General features: G+C 32.1%; 1 protein-coding gene across 3 annotated transcripts in view; it reads right to left on the bottom strand.

Annotated features, from left to right (window-relative positions):
- The window catches only part of SNX2 (sorting nexin 2), a 53,261-nt gene that overhangs the window by 19,544 nt on the left and 15,130 nt on the right, over positions 1-18,587 (bottom strand). For all 3 annotated transcript variants that reach the window (XM_074360555.1, XM_074360556.1, XM_074360557.1), the window contains exons 2-7: positions 12,253-12,370; positions 7,504-7,667; positions 6,087-6,153; positions 5,702-5,745; positions 4,389-4,530; positions 2,070-2,148 (exon numbers count right to left, since the gene is read on the bottom strand). In XM_074360555.1, coding sequence (XP_074216656.1) covers positions 2,070-2,148; positions 4,389-4,530; positions 5,702-5,745; positions 6,087-6,153; positions 7,504-7,667; positions 12,253-12,370 — 614 coding nt within the window. The remainder of the gene's footprint in view (positions 1-2,069; positions 2,149-4,388; positions 4,531-5,701; positions 5,746-6,086; positions 6,154-7,503; positions 7,668-12,252; positions 12,371-18,587) is intronic.

Here is an 18,587-nt window from a genome sequence, read left to right as displayed (position 1 = left end):
ATGCATTTAAGTTAAATAACTTGCTCAAGGCCTTACAGATAGTGTGTAGTGAAGTGCAGGCTTCAACACAGAAAGGATTCTAAATCATTACACACTGTATCCTGCTACTTTACATTTCTCACCTAAAAAATAAACATAATATGCTCCTAAGATAAGAAGTACTCTCAAGAAAATCAAGTGAGTGATCTTTGGGATACTTAGAAGTAGTTTCTGCTTACTTTACTTGGCATCGGGAGTACTTGGGTTCTTAACCACTCCCTTTCTCTTCCTGTATTTTAATACTAATGTTTATCTTTTTGTTCAAGAAAGTCATTTGGAGTCTCTAAGTTGAACAAACAAGTAAATATATAAATGAATACTACAAAGTATACAAAAGAAATATTTCCCTGACCTGCCAGATCCACACATATGCCTATCTAATGTTTAAAATTTTAAGAAATCCCACAGAAAAATCACTTTTAAAAAATCATTCCTTTGCTTCTACACTTTTTCACCTATATTTTCTACAGTCATCTTTTCTAATGTAAGATAAACTCATAGTACACTGTTTCTTTTTTCCTCACTACTGCAAATTCCACTAAGGTAGTATTTAACAAGTAACATTTACTAGTAAAGAAACTATCTTCATATACACACTAGGTCACAAGATTCAACACTTCCTCAAAATTCTCAATGTTACATACTGAACCAAGGTATAGCTTAAGTACTATGCAATGCACCCAAGTTGCAAGAAAGGTGAATGTAGAATCAAATTATATGTCCTTGGTACAATAAATCTTCATTAAGTTCCTTATCAAGCATGCCATCCGAAATATTTCAATTTTACTCATAGAAAAACAGGACTGGAAAGGTTTTTCAAAAGGTCATGGTTACACATTCAGGAAGGACTAAGCAAAATCAAGGCAGTACATTATCTACCTTTATTCTTAAAAATATTCTATGACTTTTCACAACAGAATCAATTCTAACGTCTAAACTAAACTTCTGTTGATGCAATTTAAATCCTTTTCCTAAATAACTGCTGATTTTCACAATCTCATCTTTTTAAGTCTTCTCTGATACAAGATTTTAAGCCACACACCAGCTTTTCTTATTGCAAATTGTTCAAACCCAACTTTACTGTAGCATTTTCTCGAAAGTAAAACAATTTACTACTAAAATCCAGAAATACGTTACCTTTAAAAATAGTTTTAAAAAATAATTTGTGCTCTATAGATATATTTACTCCCATTTAAAATCTGTCCTACCCACCTCAACCACTAATTTTAAGCCAAGAGAGAAAATAAAACAAAGAACAAAGAAGCAGATTCAATTAAGATAACAAACAAAATTCAATTAAAATAACAAACAAAAATTTATAAAATTAGAAAACGTTTTAAGTCTAGGTAATTACCAACTTATGTCCTAAAAGTTGGTCTTTAAAGATAGTTTTAAACTTGTTTTCTCACATTTTCAGCATAGCAAACAAGGAATAAATGTTAAGATTCTGGGAATAGGAATTCATCCCACGTATCTCCCTTTTAGTAAGCCACAATGAACATAAGTCTTCAAAGCTATAGGAGATGTGTTGAGTCAAGTAGACTAAAGAAAGATACTGCATACATATGTATTGTATACATACATACTGTCCGTGTGTGTGTGTATACACAAATATCAGCCTTTAAGTATGCATGCAATCAACTTAAGCAATGACTAATACTTTTGTATACTTAAGTCAAAATTAACTATACAGAATTGAAGGAGGGAGCACAAACCTAATTTTTCATTGTATTTATTAATATTCCAATATTACTTAGTAACAATTCAAAAGAAAAATTAATTTAGATGAAAATAGGTGCTACCTTTGTTAGACAGACTATTCATGAGAATAAAAACAGAACAAATATACAGTATTGTGTTTTTGAAAACAGCAATTTTCTTAATAAAACCTTAAAGCACTCAATAAGAGTCATCAAGTGGTACTCTGAAAAATTTAATACTTAAAATATACTTTTGCCACTAAATGCAATTAAACTTATATTATTGAAGTAAAAACATGAGAGTAATAAAGTAGGGCTGATCAGAATTACCTTTCAAGAGCTGCTCTCCGTTTTTCTACAAATTCTGTGGATGATGAATCTTCTTTACCCACTTTGACCTTGGTCATGCCTTTGAAAAAATTTGAAACTCTTGATGATTTTCTATTACTGTGAAACATCCTCTTACAATCATTTCTGTATAATTTAAAATATAGTTTAAATTTGAACTAAATTAAAAAGCTCCTAAATCTGTAACCAGTATCATACTTTTGAGAAATGAAAACTCACAATATATTAATATCTGTTTGGCAAGTACTTATTTATAATATAAGTTATAAGAGAGAACAGATAAAGCTGAGGTTGAGTGAGCTGTGTCTGTAGTTTTCTGACCTGCAACTGCCTGAATTCCTTATCTGTTATATATTACACTCAGTAAATTAAAATGTGTTTTCATTTCTTATCAGCAACAATTATTGTTCTTTACTTCAAGGACTAGAAAAATAAAAGTAAGTTTAATCCATGAATATGCTAAATATTTCTTTTGCTGCAGATTCTAAGAACATAGAATTCTTATTTATTCTTATTTATTTATCATAGCTGGTTTTAAAACAGTTGAAATAATGAGCTCTTTCATAGAGACACTGGAAACTCTTCAAATTTAAAAAATAAAAATCATGTAATTATTCCTTTTTGGCAACTTCAATTTTAACACTAATATCAGATTGCAGATTTTCCTTTTTTTCCTGTTCTTTTTAATTTAAAAATTAGATTCTGTAGAAATGAAGTACTGACACATGCTACAACATGGATGAACACTGAAAATATTATACTAAGTGACAGAGGCTTGTCACAAAGGACCATACAGTATATGATTCTCTTTACAGAAAATGTCCAGAATAGGAAAATCTATAGAGAAAAAGGCAAAAAAATGGTATCAATAATAAATAATTTATGATAAACTTAAGTTCATTATATAGACAATGGGAGGCCAAAAGATACCACTGCAACAGTTCAGAGAACAGCAAAATAACATTATTAACTAGATTAGCAATTGTCAAAGTATGGCCAGGATATCCAGATTTCTGATACCCTTTTGATGAAGGATGGAAGGTACACACAAAAATCTATTTTCATGATAATACTAAGTTGTTATTTTTATCTTTCTTACTATTATTCCATGAGACCTCAGTGGAGTTTCACAAAGATTATACAATATGTTATATCACAACAGATAGAGTGCATAAGCAGGCATGAGCTATTTTATATATTTTATAAACAACAGCTATTTTCTATTTAGCAAGAAATTTTGCAAAAATGTAAAAAAAAAGCTAAAGCAAGCCTCTCTTATCATCAAAGTTCTTTGTCTTACAAAAATTATTTTCACAAAAATTTTATTTACAGGTAGTGAGCATATTATTTTTAAATAAACAGAATTTTAAAAACTTCTCATATAATAAGTATCAATAGATATAACCCACTAAAGCAAAAATTCTTTGGTGTCCTCAATAATTTGAATAATATGAGGGGTCCTGAGACCAAAAAGCTGAATAACTGCACTAGATTTCTGAATTTAAAAAAAGAGAAAGAACATAATAAATCCATGTAAATACAGTAGGTTTCAAAATCCTAAAGGAAATTGATAAAACTGCTTTTCAAATCAAATGCTTAAAAAAGTAAAATTAGTAATTTAAATATCAGTAAAATTCATTTAAAATATTTTTCAGGGTAATCTTATGTAAATAAAACCCTATGACTTTCTGAAAAGACTGGAAAAGATACTACAAAATTTTAAGAGATGACAGATGTCTTTTAATGGTGGGACAATGGAAGTTCCGCTCCTCTTTTGTAATCTGCATATTTTTAACTAAGTAAGCCTTTATTACCTGTATAAGTAGAAATGTTTTTTAAATGTTAAGTTGAGGTACATAATAAACAGATGAGTTTAAATAGTTTCTATGTGAGCAAGGCTAGATCAAATCTTCTTTTTTGTACAATGTATAGCTAAGCACAAAACACCTCCATCCCTTAGAAAAATGTAAATATGCTAATAATATTAAATATCCTCTAAGTGTTAATTACTAATAAGATATGCTAACAACTCTAAAAGGGTTTTCAATTGCTTTCACCTCGGCAAACTCTGACCCAATATTTAACATCACTGTATTATATAAATCAAAATCCTCAGGTGATAAAAAAATAAAACTACTAGCTATACATTCTTCAATTGGTGAATGACTATCATAAATAGAACATTTAAATACAGTATCTTTAGACACTGAGATGTCATGACAGTAAATGACCATGGAATATACAAATCTATAGTTCAAATCGACTAGTAACAAAAATCAGTTTTTTTTGATTCATACTTACCTACTATACTCTTTTCTGGAGCTGGTGGTACAATATAACCGACGTGTAAATACTTGCTTGCTAACTTGCTATGCAAACCAAGGAAGTCACTGAATCTTCTTTTAACTGAAAATTCACTCTTGCTGAACATGGAAAGAGAAGTCTACAAGTAAAGAAGAAGTATTTCAAATTTTGAATACTAAACAATTATTTAGAAGTTAATGTAACATGTAACTGTGAACATGCATATATATAACATACACACTGGTCTACTCTGCAAGAAAAGTAGAGTAGCTAACTAATTTGATACAAAGATTTCTATCCAAAAAACCTTCAAATCACAGATGTTTTTTACAGAAACTTAAGAGGACAGGAAATGTTTGCTTTATTCCACCTTTGACTCATCTCACTGACTCTATCCATATTTATGCCAATGATTCTTAACTCCTTACATCTGACCCAGATCTCCTCTGAGCTTCAGTCTATATATTAAGCCAGCATTTGGCGGGGGTGGGGGGGAGGTAATTAGGAGTCCAATATATTGAAATGCCAAAGGGAAGCCACCACTTAAGTCTCACTGCCACCTCAAATTCACCATATTTCCCCCTGCTCAAACGTAAGTTCCATGAATGAAGGGCACTTCTCTGTTTTGTTTACAACTATACTCTAATGCTTGGAAAACAGCCTGATCCCATGGTGTTTAATAAAGAAGTATCCGCTCAGTGAATTAACAAATGTCACCCCACAATGTGTTCCTCCCCTTGTGTTGCCTTTTCTCCAGAAGCACTCCAACAACTACAGTTCTTAGGCATCCCTCCTCCCTAAGTCCTTACATCCAAGCCCTATTGACTGTACCTCCTATGTAACTCAAGCTGTTTATTTTGCTCACCCCCAGAACCAATTCCTTAGTATAAAGTACTACTTTTCACAGCTAGGACTTTATAGATTCTCTCTTTTTTTTTAAGATTTGAAGGCCTACAATCTTTTTAAGAATTGCAATGGCCTCTTAACTGGAAATCCTGACCTTTAATTTGACCCTCCCAGTTCATACTGAGTCAGGGAGATCTTTCTAAAACAAAAATCTAATTGTGCCATACTCTTGTTTGAACCTCCTCAATGGTCTCCTACTTCTGTCTAGATTAGATCCTTTCATGCATACTCTCGGAGGATATTCTACTTACCAAACTATTCACAACTCATTTTAACTATTTACTTATATGCAGTCTTTTCTGGATCTTTGTAAAGACAGAGATCACTTACACTTAATAATCACAGCATTCTCACACTACATATAGTGAGGGCTCAATATTTTTTTAAAAGAGCAAAAGACTCACTTTTGTTGTTACTCTATACGCCATGTAAGCATTCATGCCATCACCTATAAGAAAAGCCAAACAACACTTTGAAAAATCAGAAGCTTAACCACACATACACACACAAAAGGTAACTATGTGAGGTAATATGCTAACTTCACTTCAGTAATCATTTCATAATGTGTACATATATTAACTTATCACGTTGTACATCCTAAATATACACATTTTTATTTGTCAATTATACCTCAATAAAGTTGGAAAAAAAAAAAGCTGCCACAGGTTTAAAAATAAAAGCACCATTTTAATATTGTAACAATGCATTTAGTTAAGAAAAACAACACATTAACAACCAAGCTAATTATCAAACAGAAGCATGCACAAAATGTAATAAATATCGACTCACCAACTTTCTCTGGATCTGATACACCAATTTCTATATCAAAAACATCTCCATTTGCTTCTTCTTCAATCTAGGAAAGCATTTTTTTTTGGTGTTAAAGACTCTAATTTATATTACAGTCATAACACTAAAAACTGTAATTTTTACTATTTATCTTTTATTAGGGTCTCTGTCATGACAAACAATTTAAAAAATCACTCAACACTCCATTTCTGAAAAATAAAAGCTGTCTCATTTCCTGACTATGTAGAAAACACACACAAAGACAACAGGAAAAGGACCACTGGGAGAAGTAACAGAAAATCTTCCATTCCCCCAGCTTCTTAGATGTAGACAAAAGTTTTACTCTTCTGTAGGGGTACTGTGGAATTTTTTTGTTTTACATACTCAATCTTCAGATTATTAAGATAATTAACTCCTTAACTATTTTTAATATTAGTATTTTTCAAAGTTGCATCTCTTTTCTTTAAAAACCAGGAGGTAGCCATTATTTTTGCCAGTAGAACCCTATGTACTTACAGAAATTACTATACTTATAAGCAACTTTAGCATCATGATTTCTCTAATTACCTAGTAAACACATGTTCTTCTTGAAGCCAATGAAATCATCATAAATCTCACAGAAAAAAGAAGTAGGAAATATTATAATCCTATGAAACTACAAAGTAGTACTTTTTATGCCACTATAAATAAGCTATCCTTATTAATAGCAGTTCCAAAGAAACGTTTTGTTATTCTCAAGATGCAGCACAGAAATTACATCTTGCAAATTTTAAAATCAGTATTGTCTAAGACTATCTAAGAGAAAAGTGCATTTTTCTAATGATAATTTTTTTAAGGTAGCCCTCTTATACAGAATTTTTAAAAGTAAGCCTCATTTGAATTGTAACATTCATAAAGTATATAAATCCTAGGTATATAGCTTAGTTACTTTTTCAAAGTAAACACATCTTTGTAACCAGAACCTAGAATAAGAAAAGACACTATCATTATATCCTGGAAGGCTCTCATGCTTTCTCTCTGCTCACAACACATCCTCTACTCTGCCAACACGATTACTAACAGTGATTACATGGCTTTGATCAAATAAAATTACTCAAGATATCACTTGATTGTGTTTAAGTTTTCAAAGTACTTTCAGACATTTTATTTGACCAAAGAGGAACCCTGAGAGGCACATATTATCACCATGACATCACAAATAACAAACTCCTTGACTAAGAAGGAAAGTGATGTGCCCAAGTCACTGGATTAAAAAGTGGTAAGGATAAAATTAGAAGTCAAATCACTCAACCTCTTTAGTCCAGTGTTCTTTCTCCAAAGTGTCTAAAAGATTTTAATTACAAATACGTAACAAAAGAGATGCTGGGAGGGATGTATCATTTACATATTAATTTAGAATATAAACATTTTTCCATACCTCCTCCCTGGATCTATCAAAGATCACTGGAGCAGACATACTCTTTGATTCAATTCTGGGAGCAATGAGTGTAGTGGGGGTCACAGGTGTGACTGCAGGAGAAGGTTCAGAGGAGGGTATAGGTTCCCTTTCTGGACTGTCCAGAGAAACTTCTTCTGTAGCTTCTAGATACAAATTAAACAAGTTAGTTAAGGACATGGTCACAAACTCTCAATAGTCTACATAACAGTTAATGAATTATGAAAAATATTTTTGCATGACCCAAAATATAAAAACGCCATTTTAAAATAATTGTTATAATGTATGAATCCTTCCTTAGCTGTTTACCAAAACTTTAAAACCAACAGTGATTTTGTTGATTTTAGGAAGAATTCTGTTAAGTCATCATAATTATCTATACTAGTGGTAGGAATAAGCTAGTAGGAAAGCAATGATGTGGATAATTCCACATTCATTTGTGTCTGGAGCTGTAACATATCTAATACTTATGGTAACTTACCTTCCAAAATCTTTTATTCAGGCCAACATTATGATTCTTTTATACATACGAACACAAATTTTATGGCAGAAGGCTGCCCCAAACTATCTTAAGGGAAATCCACAAAGTTAGTAATCTAAAGCAATCGACTGCTAAAGATTAGTGGATATTACTTGAATATACAAATATGATCCAAAGCAAACAGGTGTTCAGGTTTTAATTCAAAGTGTTTGTTCACTTGAAAAATCTAAAATTAAATATATTTAGAAACAAATCAGATCAATAAACTGAATGTCTACAAACTAAGTCACATTGTGCTAAACGCAATGGAGAAACACAAAGAAATGTAAAATATCATACCTGCCCTCAGGGAGTTTATAATCTAGTTGGGAAAACAAGACATAAGCATGTGGAATGTTAAATAATAATAAAAGACAAATAATAGCCAAGAGAACAATAAAAAGAACGTTACAAGACATCTAAATGCTATATGAACCACAGAACAAACGCTATAATTTGAGTGCAGATGGAAGAGAATAATTTAGGCTGGGGAAAATCAGGAATATTTTACAAAGCTGGACTGAGGATATGAGGGTGAAAAAGAGGGAAGAATTCCATGAAAATGAAATAGAGTTGACCCTTGAACAACACTGGAGTTAGGGCTGCCATCCCTCCACATATTCAAAACGGAGAGTCAGCCCTCCAAATATGTGCTCCTACTGTAGTCGAGGTTCTGCATCCTTGAATTCAACAAACCTTGGATCATTTCATACTATAGTAGTTACTAATAAAACTGATGGAAATGTTAGCTATCTTGATTGTAGTAGTGGTTTCATTGGTGTATATACATCTATCAAAATTCATCAAATTGTACATCTGAAATATGTGTAGTTTACTGCACAGGAACCACATCGCAATAAAGGTGTTAAAAAAAATCTGCATATTATGGACCTAGTTCAAACCCGTGTTATTCAAGAGTCAACCATAACTGCATAAGCTAAAAGCAACGCCAAAAAGGTGAAAATTATAATCAGTGGCCAAAATGAAAACCACAGTTGTGCTGGTATATAGAATTGATACCAGGAAAAGGCAGGCTGGACTGACTGTAAGGGAAACAGGATCACAACAGTGGTTTCTAACCTGAGGTTCTTAGGTTCCTTGAGGTTTGGGATGGTAGTAACGATAGTCAGTGAGCCATTTTAATACCTCAAAAAGTATATCAGTAATATATTTATCTGAAATAACGTAAACATATTAACAATTAAATACATAAACAGGTTTTTTTGTTTTTTTTTTTTGTTTTTTTTACCATTTTACCATGGTAAACCATGGTAGCCAGAGGAAGGAAAATAGACTACCAATGCTTAACAGACTATAGATGATCCTAACATAAACTAAATGCTCAAATGCAACTTTAGGCTGTTAAGATTGCTAGTTATTTAGCCTTAAAAAAAACAGAAACCATTGAGCAGTGTAAGACAATTAAGAAAGTATATCAAAGCGAGGAGGTGTGAGATCTTTAATCTGCAAACAAGCAAAACAACAAGGAGCAAACAAAACAAAAAGAAACCCAAAAATCTATGAAAAAGGTACTGTTATTGGCAAGAAATCCACAGACAAAAAAACTGAAAGACGTAGTAACTTTGAGACAGCAGTACAGATAAAGTCATTTTAACTTTTCAATCACATTCTACTTCACTGATACAAGGTATTGTTCTTTACAAAGACTGACAGGCTGTTTCAAAAAATAGGAGATCTCAAAATAGGAAAAACTAAATATGATCTAAATAGCTAGTATGGAGGGGGGAAAGTAAAATAAATAGGTAAAGGGAGAGAGAAGGGAGGAGGGGCAAGATGTGGGTAAGGGATTAACAAGTACAAACTATTATATATGAAATAAATAAGCTATAAGAATGTATAGTACAGCATAGGGAACACAGTCAAGATGTTATAATAACTATAAATAGAGTATAACCTTCAAAAATTGTGCATGACTATGTCGCACACCTGAAACTTACATAACTATATATCAACTATATCTCAATAAAAAAAATTTAAAATTTCTTTAAAAAAAAAAGGATAGAGATTTAGGTTCAGTACAGCAAAATATAGTTTGCCTTAAATTCTCCCCATGACTTGTTTATTTTAGCAAAAGTAAACGAACACACTACAAATTAACAATGACTAATTAAAACTACACCTAAATGTTTCAGAAAATGCCCCACAGACACTAAGTACAAAGATTAACATTTCCCTGGAAGAGATCCTTTGAGGATTAAGTATAAATTGATTATGTCAACATTAGCTAAGTAATATTTCATTCACTGAACTTAGATTTGGTATCATTTGCTGAAAAGCATAAGTGAAATAAGCTAAGTTCCCTGGCAGAAAAAAGTTCTAAAAGTCTAGGACAATTTCAACACTGGCAATTTGCTCACCCTCACTTATTCTTCCAGGACAGTTTTCTAATGTGTGTGTTTGGATTTAACAAATGGTTGGAAGGTGCTCTGTAGTCACCTGTATTTGGTGAACATTTTGTAAGTAAGCTAATAACAGTAATACACGTCACACTTGAAGTTTTACTGATACCACTTCTGACATAATAATATTTGAAATGCTACCCCAAACACATTAGCATACATACTAATACAATCTAACCTCCTTATGGTTTTAAAACCAAAATGGCTAAATCTCTAGAGCAATACCTATAGTTTCTCCTCTGATACAGGTCTTAGAACACCTAATGATGTCCTTATTGAAATGCAGTTAAGTTTAAGATAAAAGATAAAGCATAAGAAGTGTTTGTAGAAAACAAAACAAACAGATGACTATTTCTATTGCTCAGAAACAAAACAAAAACAAAAACAAAAACAAAAAAACTGACATTGATCATATTTGAATCAAAATATTTAGTACAGGTCATGCTAGGTAGACTAAAACACGAAAAAAGACTTTTCTAATTAAGCTTAGTGGGCAGATATCATTGTACTGTCCTCATGTGGCAAACTGCCTGGGCACACTGTAAACAAGAAAACCCTCTTTCCTAATACACACACATACTCACACAGAGTTCTCAGAATTTTAGCATAGTCATTGATGTAAAATCCTGAGAATTAAAGGTGAAAGAGTCCTTAATAAAAGGGCTAATCCAAGTGTCCTATGTACAACCCTATACTATTAGAGGAACAGGCACAATTTTAGACTAGTACCTACTTAGTAGAGAAAGAACTTATGTTGTCTTTCGGACTAAAATACAAATGCCATGAAAAAACTTCTAAGGACTGCCTGGAAAAAAGTCCATGAAAGAAAATAAAAAGAATTATTACAACTTTAATTAACTGTGATTTTTACTCTAAGTTGTTAGGTAGCTACAAAAAAGGTGGGGGGATATGATTGGTGTTTGGTGTCATACATTAAATTTTCAGACATGAATTCATAAAATTCATGAATTCATCTGCAGTGAAAACTTTCCACATAATCAATAGGAAATTATATAGACCTTTATAATGGAGGACTGTCTCTTTAAACACTTGCATGAAAAAAACAAGATGGCTTAAATATTCAACCACTACAAAAGTGGAGGACACACTATTAAATTTTAACTCAATCAAAACCAATTTAGGTAAATTAAGATCTTAAACAAAAAGATTCACTGTTTTAAATATTTGTGTCATTAATTCTAAGGGAGATTTTGCCTTTTAATATTTAAACATTAATTTGTACCTAAATTTTAATTTTTTTAAGTTAGAATGGATTCCACCAAATCCTACCTTCACATCAAAAATAAATTCCTCAAGCATCAATTTACTCACCTAAAACTGAATCAACATGGAACAAGTGGTAAATACTGAAGCATTTTGTGAAAACAGATTTCAAACAGAGATTACAAATAAAGTGATTTTTAAATCCAGAATTTACTTTTGCTTTGTGACTACTTACAAGTAATAAAGAATACAATTGCTGCTATTTTTCAAAGTATGAATGCCAAAACCATCAGTTTGAGCCTAAGTACCGATCAAAATAATAAAATTATAATGTGATTTATTTCAAATGCTTAAAACCAGAAAGGGCCACATTTGTGCTCCTCTTTAACAGTCTTTATTTTTCACAAAGCAGTCTAACTGAAATTTCCTATTCTGCTAAGTCATTAACAAGAACAGCTGCTACTCATAGTTTACACAAAATGTCAGCTTTGCTTTATGAAATATTTTCTAATCAGATATGTTCTACAACAGACAATTAGTAAAAAGAATAAAGATATTTACAATTACCTGCAAAAAGATCTTCTCTGTCATCATCTAGTACAACTTCTGCAGGTTTTGGACCATTGGAGTTCGTACTAACATCTTCTGCAAGAAGACTAGCAGGTTCTGGAGATGATGGACTTGACTGTTAAAAAAACAATAATTGATAACAGATTGGCATGTTTGTCTGCTATAATTATGTCCTTATACACTACAGAAAAAGACCATTCTCTTCATATGAAGGGAAGAAAGAACAAGAACAGCTATTTATGGTTCCTCCTGTGAAGGTAAGGATGAATCAAAAACACACTTTTACTGGTCTTCTCCTTTCTTAACAAAAAGTCACTTAAGATTTAATAAAGAAAATCTTTTCTAATCATCCAGTTAGGGAAACTAATTTATCATGCTGAATTATAATTAATAAAAACAAGATTTAATTATTTATATAGCATATAATATTGATTATGATATAATTGTAAAAATCAGATTTTGAAAACATACTGCATGAATAAGAAGTTCAAAATGCCGCTTTACTATAAGAGGAAGGTTTAACATTTTAAATTACAACTATAATTATTCTAAAATTTCTATAGTTTCAAACTAAAAATGTGCCTTCACCCAAACATTCATATTTCAACTAAGCAAAGGGACTATTTTTGTACTTCTTAAAGCACAATGACCAGCATAATGGAAACAAGATTGTAAAGCTTTTAGTTTTATCATAGTTTTCTTACAGTATGTTAAAACCAATACTCCTTAAAAAAAAAAGTTGTACGTGTCAAAAGTGCACAGCTAGATACTTTTACAAACCCATAGCTGTGTAACCAGCACCCAGATCAAGAAAGAATATTACCATCAACTCCAGAAACTGCACTCATGCAACTTCCCATTCTTTACCCTCTCCCCACCCAGATTTCTAGAAAACAACATGAATTAGTTTTTCCTGGTTTTGCTCTTCAGAGAAATGGGATTATATGGAATATATATTTTTTTGTGTTTGGTTTTTGTATTTAATGTCATGAATATGAGATTCTTCCATTTGTTGCATGCAGTAAATAAGACACTCGTTCTCACTGCTGTAAACAGTCCACTATATAAATATACCATAACTGATCCATTCTATTCTTGATAGGCATTTGGGTGTTATTGGTATTTTTTTTTTTTTTACCACTACCAATAGTGCTGTATGAACTTTTTAATATATGTATCTTTTAGCAAACATGTTAACAAATTTCTGTTTGTTACATACATTGGAGTGGAACAACTGGATCACAGGGCAGGTGAATGCTCTGCTTTAGAAGATATCACCAATCTTCTAAAGTAGTTGTATAATTTACACTCCCAACAGTAATATATGAAAATTTCAGTAGCTTCACATCCTTGTCAACACTCTAATATATTCCATCTTTTTCATTTCAGCTATTATGGAGGATGTAGAGTGTATCTTACTGAGGTTTAAATTTGCACTTCACTGATAAATAATGATGCTGAGCAATCTTTCATATGTTTAACAGACAATTTGATATCCTTTTTTGTGAAGGGTCTCTTCAAGTATTTTGCCCATTTTTTTCTTTCATTCTTACTGATCTGTAGGAGTTCTTTGTATATTCTGGATACAAGCTCTTTGTTACATATGTATCATAACTAAGTATTTTCTCCAAGTCTCTATCTTGCTTTTCCACTTTCTTTACGGCAGACTTTGATGAACAGAAGTTCTTAATCTTAGTAAGAGTAAGTTATCATTTTTTTGTTTTACTGTTAGTAAACTTTTTGTAGGACAAATAATCTTTTAAGGCCACTCCTAATTGACAAGATTTTTTCATCAGCTTTTTGAGTAGATTATCCTCTGGCATGAAGACATTTCTTTAGAGCTTTCAAAAACAGTTCAAATTCCTTATGAGAAAACTTAAAGGAGAGGCTTTCATTTCTCTCAGGAGCTCATTCTTACAGACCCAAACTCTCACAGAAGTGGACCTACCTCTATTTATTGAAATTTAAAAACAAATAAGCTTTTATTATAAACTTTTTCTAGATGTTCCTGACAATCTCAATCTCATCTCTAGCTGAATCTGGTTAGCCGAGTGGTAGATACACTCCCATTGCATTTCTATTTCTTCTGTCATAATTTGTTACCAAATTACACTTACCTGCTTATAGACTACAAACTCATAAAAAGAGTTCTTCTGGAGACTATCTTTCCTTGTTTATTACTTTTTACCCAGTTCATGGCAACAAACACTCAATGACTATCTCTTAATTAAAACCTAAGAAAGTAATTATGAGTACATCTAAGAATTGGTCAGTCAGGTTGTCTACAATACTGAAAAGTTTGAAATATCCTAAAATACATCTACATAAAAATGTAGCAGAGTGGTTCCAACACCCATTCATAATAAAAGCCCTCAGTAAACTAGAAATACAAGGGAACCTCCTCAACTTAAAGAGTATTTACATAAAATCTACGGTGAACATCATACTTAATAATGAGAAACTCAGAGCCTTCCCACTAAGATCAGGAAAGGGGTAAGGATGTGTCCTTTTGCCATTGCTTTTCAATATCGTACTGAAAGACCTAGCCAATGCAGTAATACAAGAATAGGAAATAAAAGGTATACAGACAAGGAAGAAATTAAACTCTTCACAGATGAAGAATCCAGAAGAATCAACAAAAAAGCCTCCCAGAACTAATAAGCAATTACAGCAAAGTTGCAGGATACAAGGTTAATATATAAAAGTTCATTACTTTTCTATATACTATCAACAAACAAATAGAACCTGAAGTAAAAAAAAAAAAATTTTACATCAGCATCTAAAACAACTAAATACTTACGTATTAGGTCTAACAAAATACATACAATATATATATGAGGAAAACTAGAACACTCTGATAAACACAATTTAAAAAGAACTAGATAAATGACAGAAATAACCCATGCTTATGAACAGGAAGACTCAATACTGTCAAGATGTCAATTCTTCTCAACTTGATCTATTGATTCAATGCAATCCCAATCAAAATCCCAACAAGTTATTTTGTGGTTATCGATAAAATGATGTTAAAGTTTATATGGAATAGACAACACATTACTGAAGGAGAATTAGTGGATAGACTGAAGCTACCTGACTTTAAGACTTACCGTAAGGCTACAGTAAGCAATACTATGTGGTATTGGTGAAAGAATAGATTAATGGGATAAAATAGAATGCCCAGAAATAGATCTACATAATATAGCCAACTGATCTTTGACAAAGGATTAAAGGCAATATAACGGGGAAAAAAAAGTCTCTCCAATAAATAGTTCTGGAACAACTGGAAATCTACAGGCAAAATAAGAACTTAGACACAGACCTTATACCCTTTATAAAGATCAATTCAAAATAGATCACAGACCTAAATGTAAAGCACAAAAGTATAAAACTCCTAGAAAACAACCCAGGAGAAGATCTAGATAACTTCAAGTTTCATGAGTTTCTAGATAGAAAAAAGGCACAATCCATGAAAGAAAGACTTGGTAAGTAGATAGACTTCATTAAAATAAAAATTTTCTGCTCTATGAAAGATACTGTCAAGAAAATGGAAAAACAAGCTGGGAGAAAATATTTGCAGAAAACACAGGTGATAAAGCACTGTTACCCAAAATATAAAACAAACTTTTGAAACTGAACAATTAGAAAATGAACAACCCAATTAAAAAACAGGCCAAAATTCTTAACAGACGCTTCACCATAGATATTCACATGGCAAATAACCATATGAAAAGAAGCTCCACATCATATGTCAACAGAGAAAGGCAAATTAAAACAATGAGATACCACTATACCTTGTGGTGGTACGCACTACATACCTACTAAAACAGTCAAAATCTGGAACAATGACAACATCAAATGGTGATGAGGATGTGGACCAACAGGAACTCTCATACACTGCTGGTGGGAATGCAAAGTGGTACAGCCACTTTGAAAGACAGTTTGGTAGCACATTTATAAGATAAACATAGTCTTACTGTATGTTCGAGCAATCGTGCTCCTTAGCATTCATCCATAGGAGTTGAAAACTTACGGTCACACAAAAACATGCACATAATACTTAAAGCACCATTGCCAAAATTTGGAAGCAAGAAAGATCTTCTTTAATTGGGTGAATGGGTAAATAAACTATGGTATAATCCAGACAACAGAATATCATTTAGACTAAAAGGAAATGAGCTATATAGCCATGAAAAGACAGAGGAAACCTAACTGCATATTACTAAGTGGAAGAAGCCAGTCTGAAAAGGCTACATATTGTGTGATTCCAACTATATGACACCAAGGAAAAAGCAAAACTATGGAGATAGTAAAAACACCAGTAGACTGAGGGAAGGGAGGAATGACAGGCAGAGCACAGAGGATTTTTAGAGTAGTGAAACTACTCTGTATGATATTTTAACAGTAGACACATGCCACTATATATCTGTTCAAACCCAGAGAATATACACCACCACTTATAACAAATGTGTCACTGTAGTGGAAGATGTTGATGATGAAGGATAACACATGTGTAAGGGAAGTATATGGGAAACCTCTGTAAACTTCCAATCAATTTTGCTGTGAACTTAAAACTGCTCTAAAAAGTAAAGTTTATTTTTCAAAACACATAGTAGCAGAGTGGCATTTACTGACAGAAAAATGCCTGTAATGTCAACATGTAAAAAAATTACACACATGATCCAATTTCCTGACAATATTCATCAAAAATAAGTGTTTCCATTTGCAAATGTTAGCCACTGCATATATAAATAGATTAAAAAATTTCTTCTGTATAGCACAGGGAACTATATTCAATATCTTGTAATAACCTTTAATGAAAAAGAATACGAAAATGAATGTATGTATGTACATGCATGACTGGGACATTGTGCTGTACATCAGAACTGACACATTGTAACTGGCTATACTTCAAATGAATAAAGAAAGAAATGTTTTCTGCAGTTGGCCCTCTGCATCTGTGGGGTCCAACAGATTCAGCCAACTGCAGATTGAAAATATTAAAAAAAAAAAAAAAGTAAATTCCAGAAAGTTCCAAAAAGCAAAACTTGAACTTGTCACAAGCCAGCAATTAATTACACAGTATTGCACTGTATTTGCAATTGATACAACATATACATTGAAATACATATTATAAGTAATCTAGACATGATTTAAAGTATATGGGAGGATGGACATAGGTTATATGTAAATATTACATATATCATTTTATATATGAGACTCATATAAAAGGACTTTGGTATTGGGGAGGAGAGTGGTTCCTGGAACCAATCCCCTGTGGATACCAAGGGATAGGGACAACTGTACTTGTCCTGAATAAAATACAGGCACTAAGGTCCTACATATAGCTTGTACACTCAACTTCATTTTAAACAAAGGTTTCTATTTGTACAGTATCAAAATTTCCAGGGGATCAAAACCTCTGGAATCTTGTTAATGATTACATAATGAATTTCCTTGGGTACCAATCTTTTGGTCTATATGGTGAGAAGTGCATCACAACTGCTATTATACTTTTTTGCCTATCCCATTTTAGTCCACTGTGACCTCCTCTGCCTGGCAAAGAAATAAAGCTGCCTTTTCTACTTCGTCCAAAACTGTCCTTGAGTCTTAATTTGGTAAGGGTATGGAGGCCATGTTGTGGCAACATACCAACCCAAAAATCTATAAACAGCAAAAATATCCTTCAGGAATAAAGATGAAATAAAGAGTTTTCAGATGAACTACAAATAAAATAATTCATCATCAAAAGACTTCATCTAAAAAAATGCTAATGGGAATTGTTTATACTGAAGAACAATGACGTAAGAGGAACACTGGATGAAGGGAAAGCAACAGAAATGCTAAATATCTGAATAACAAAAAGAAACTATTTTCCCTCTTTAATTCTTTAAAATAGATATATATGACTGTTCAAATTAAAAATTGTAATACAGTGCATAGTTAGAATATATGTAGACTATTAATAACCTATATGTATTAATATAATTGGATGTTAAACTGACTATACTTCAATAAAAGTATATATTCTAAAAAAAAAAAGTGAAGAAAACAAAACAGCTAAAGTGAAACACACACAAAATTGCATGTTCATGTTTGCTAATAACTTGGATAGTCATAGTTCTCTGATACCAAAATCAGAGAAAGAAAAACTAGCATATTTATATAACAAGAAGAATTCTTTTATCTCATAGTTCAGCACCTGAGACTAGAGGACAGAATGGGAATGCTGTGACGGTGGGCAAGTCAATGAGCAGTCACTCACTAAAGGCCTTCAGGACTCATTTATCTCTGCCTCTGTCTCTCCATGTCTCTTTCAGTTCCTAGTGAGTGCA

The sequence above is a fragment of the Camelus bactrianus genome, chromosome 3 (assembly GCF_048773025.1).
Source record: "Camelus bactrianus isolate YW-2024 breed Bactrian camel chromosome 3, ASM4877302v1, whole genome shotgun sequence".
In the NCBI taxonomy this organism is placed as follows: domain Eukaryota; kingdom Metazoa; phylum Chordata; class Mammalia; order Artiodactyla; family Camelidae; genus Camelus; species Camelus bactrianus.
Note: the sequence above shows the minus strand (reverse complement) of the source record. Positions and strands in the feature narration are given on the sequence as shown.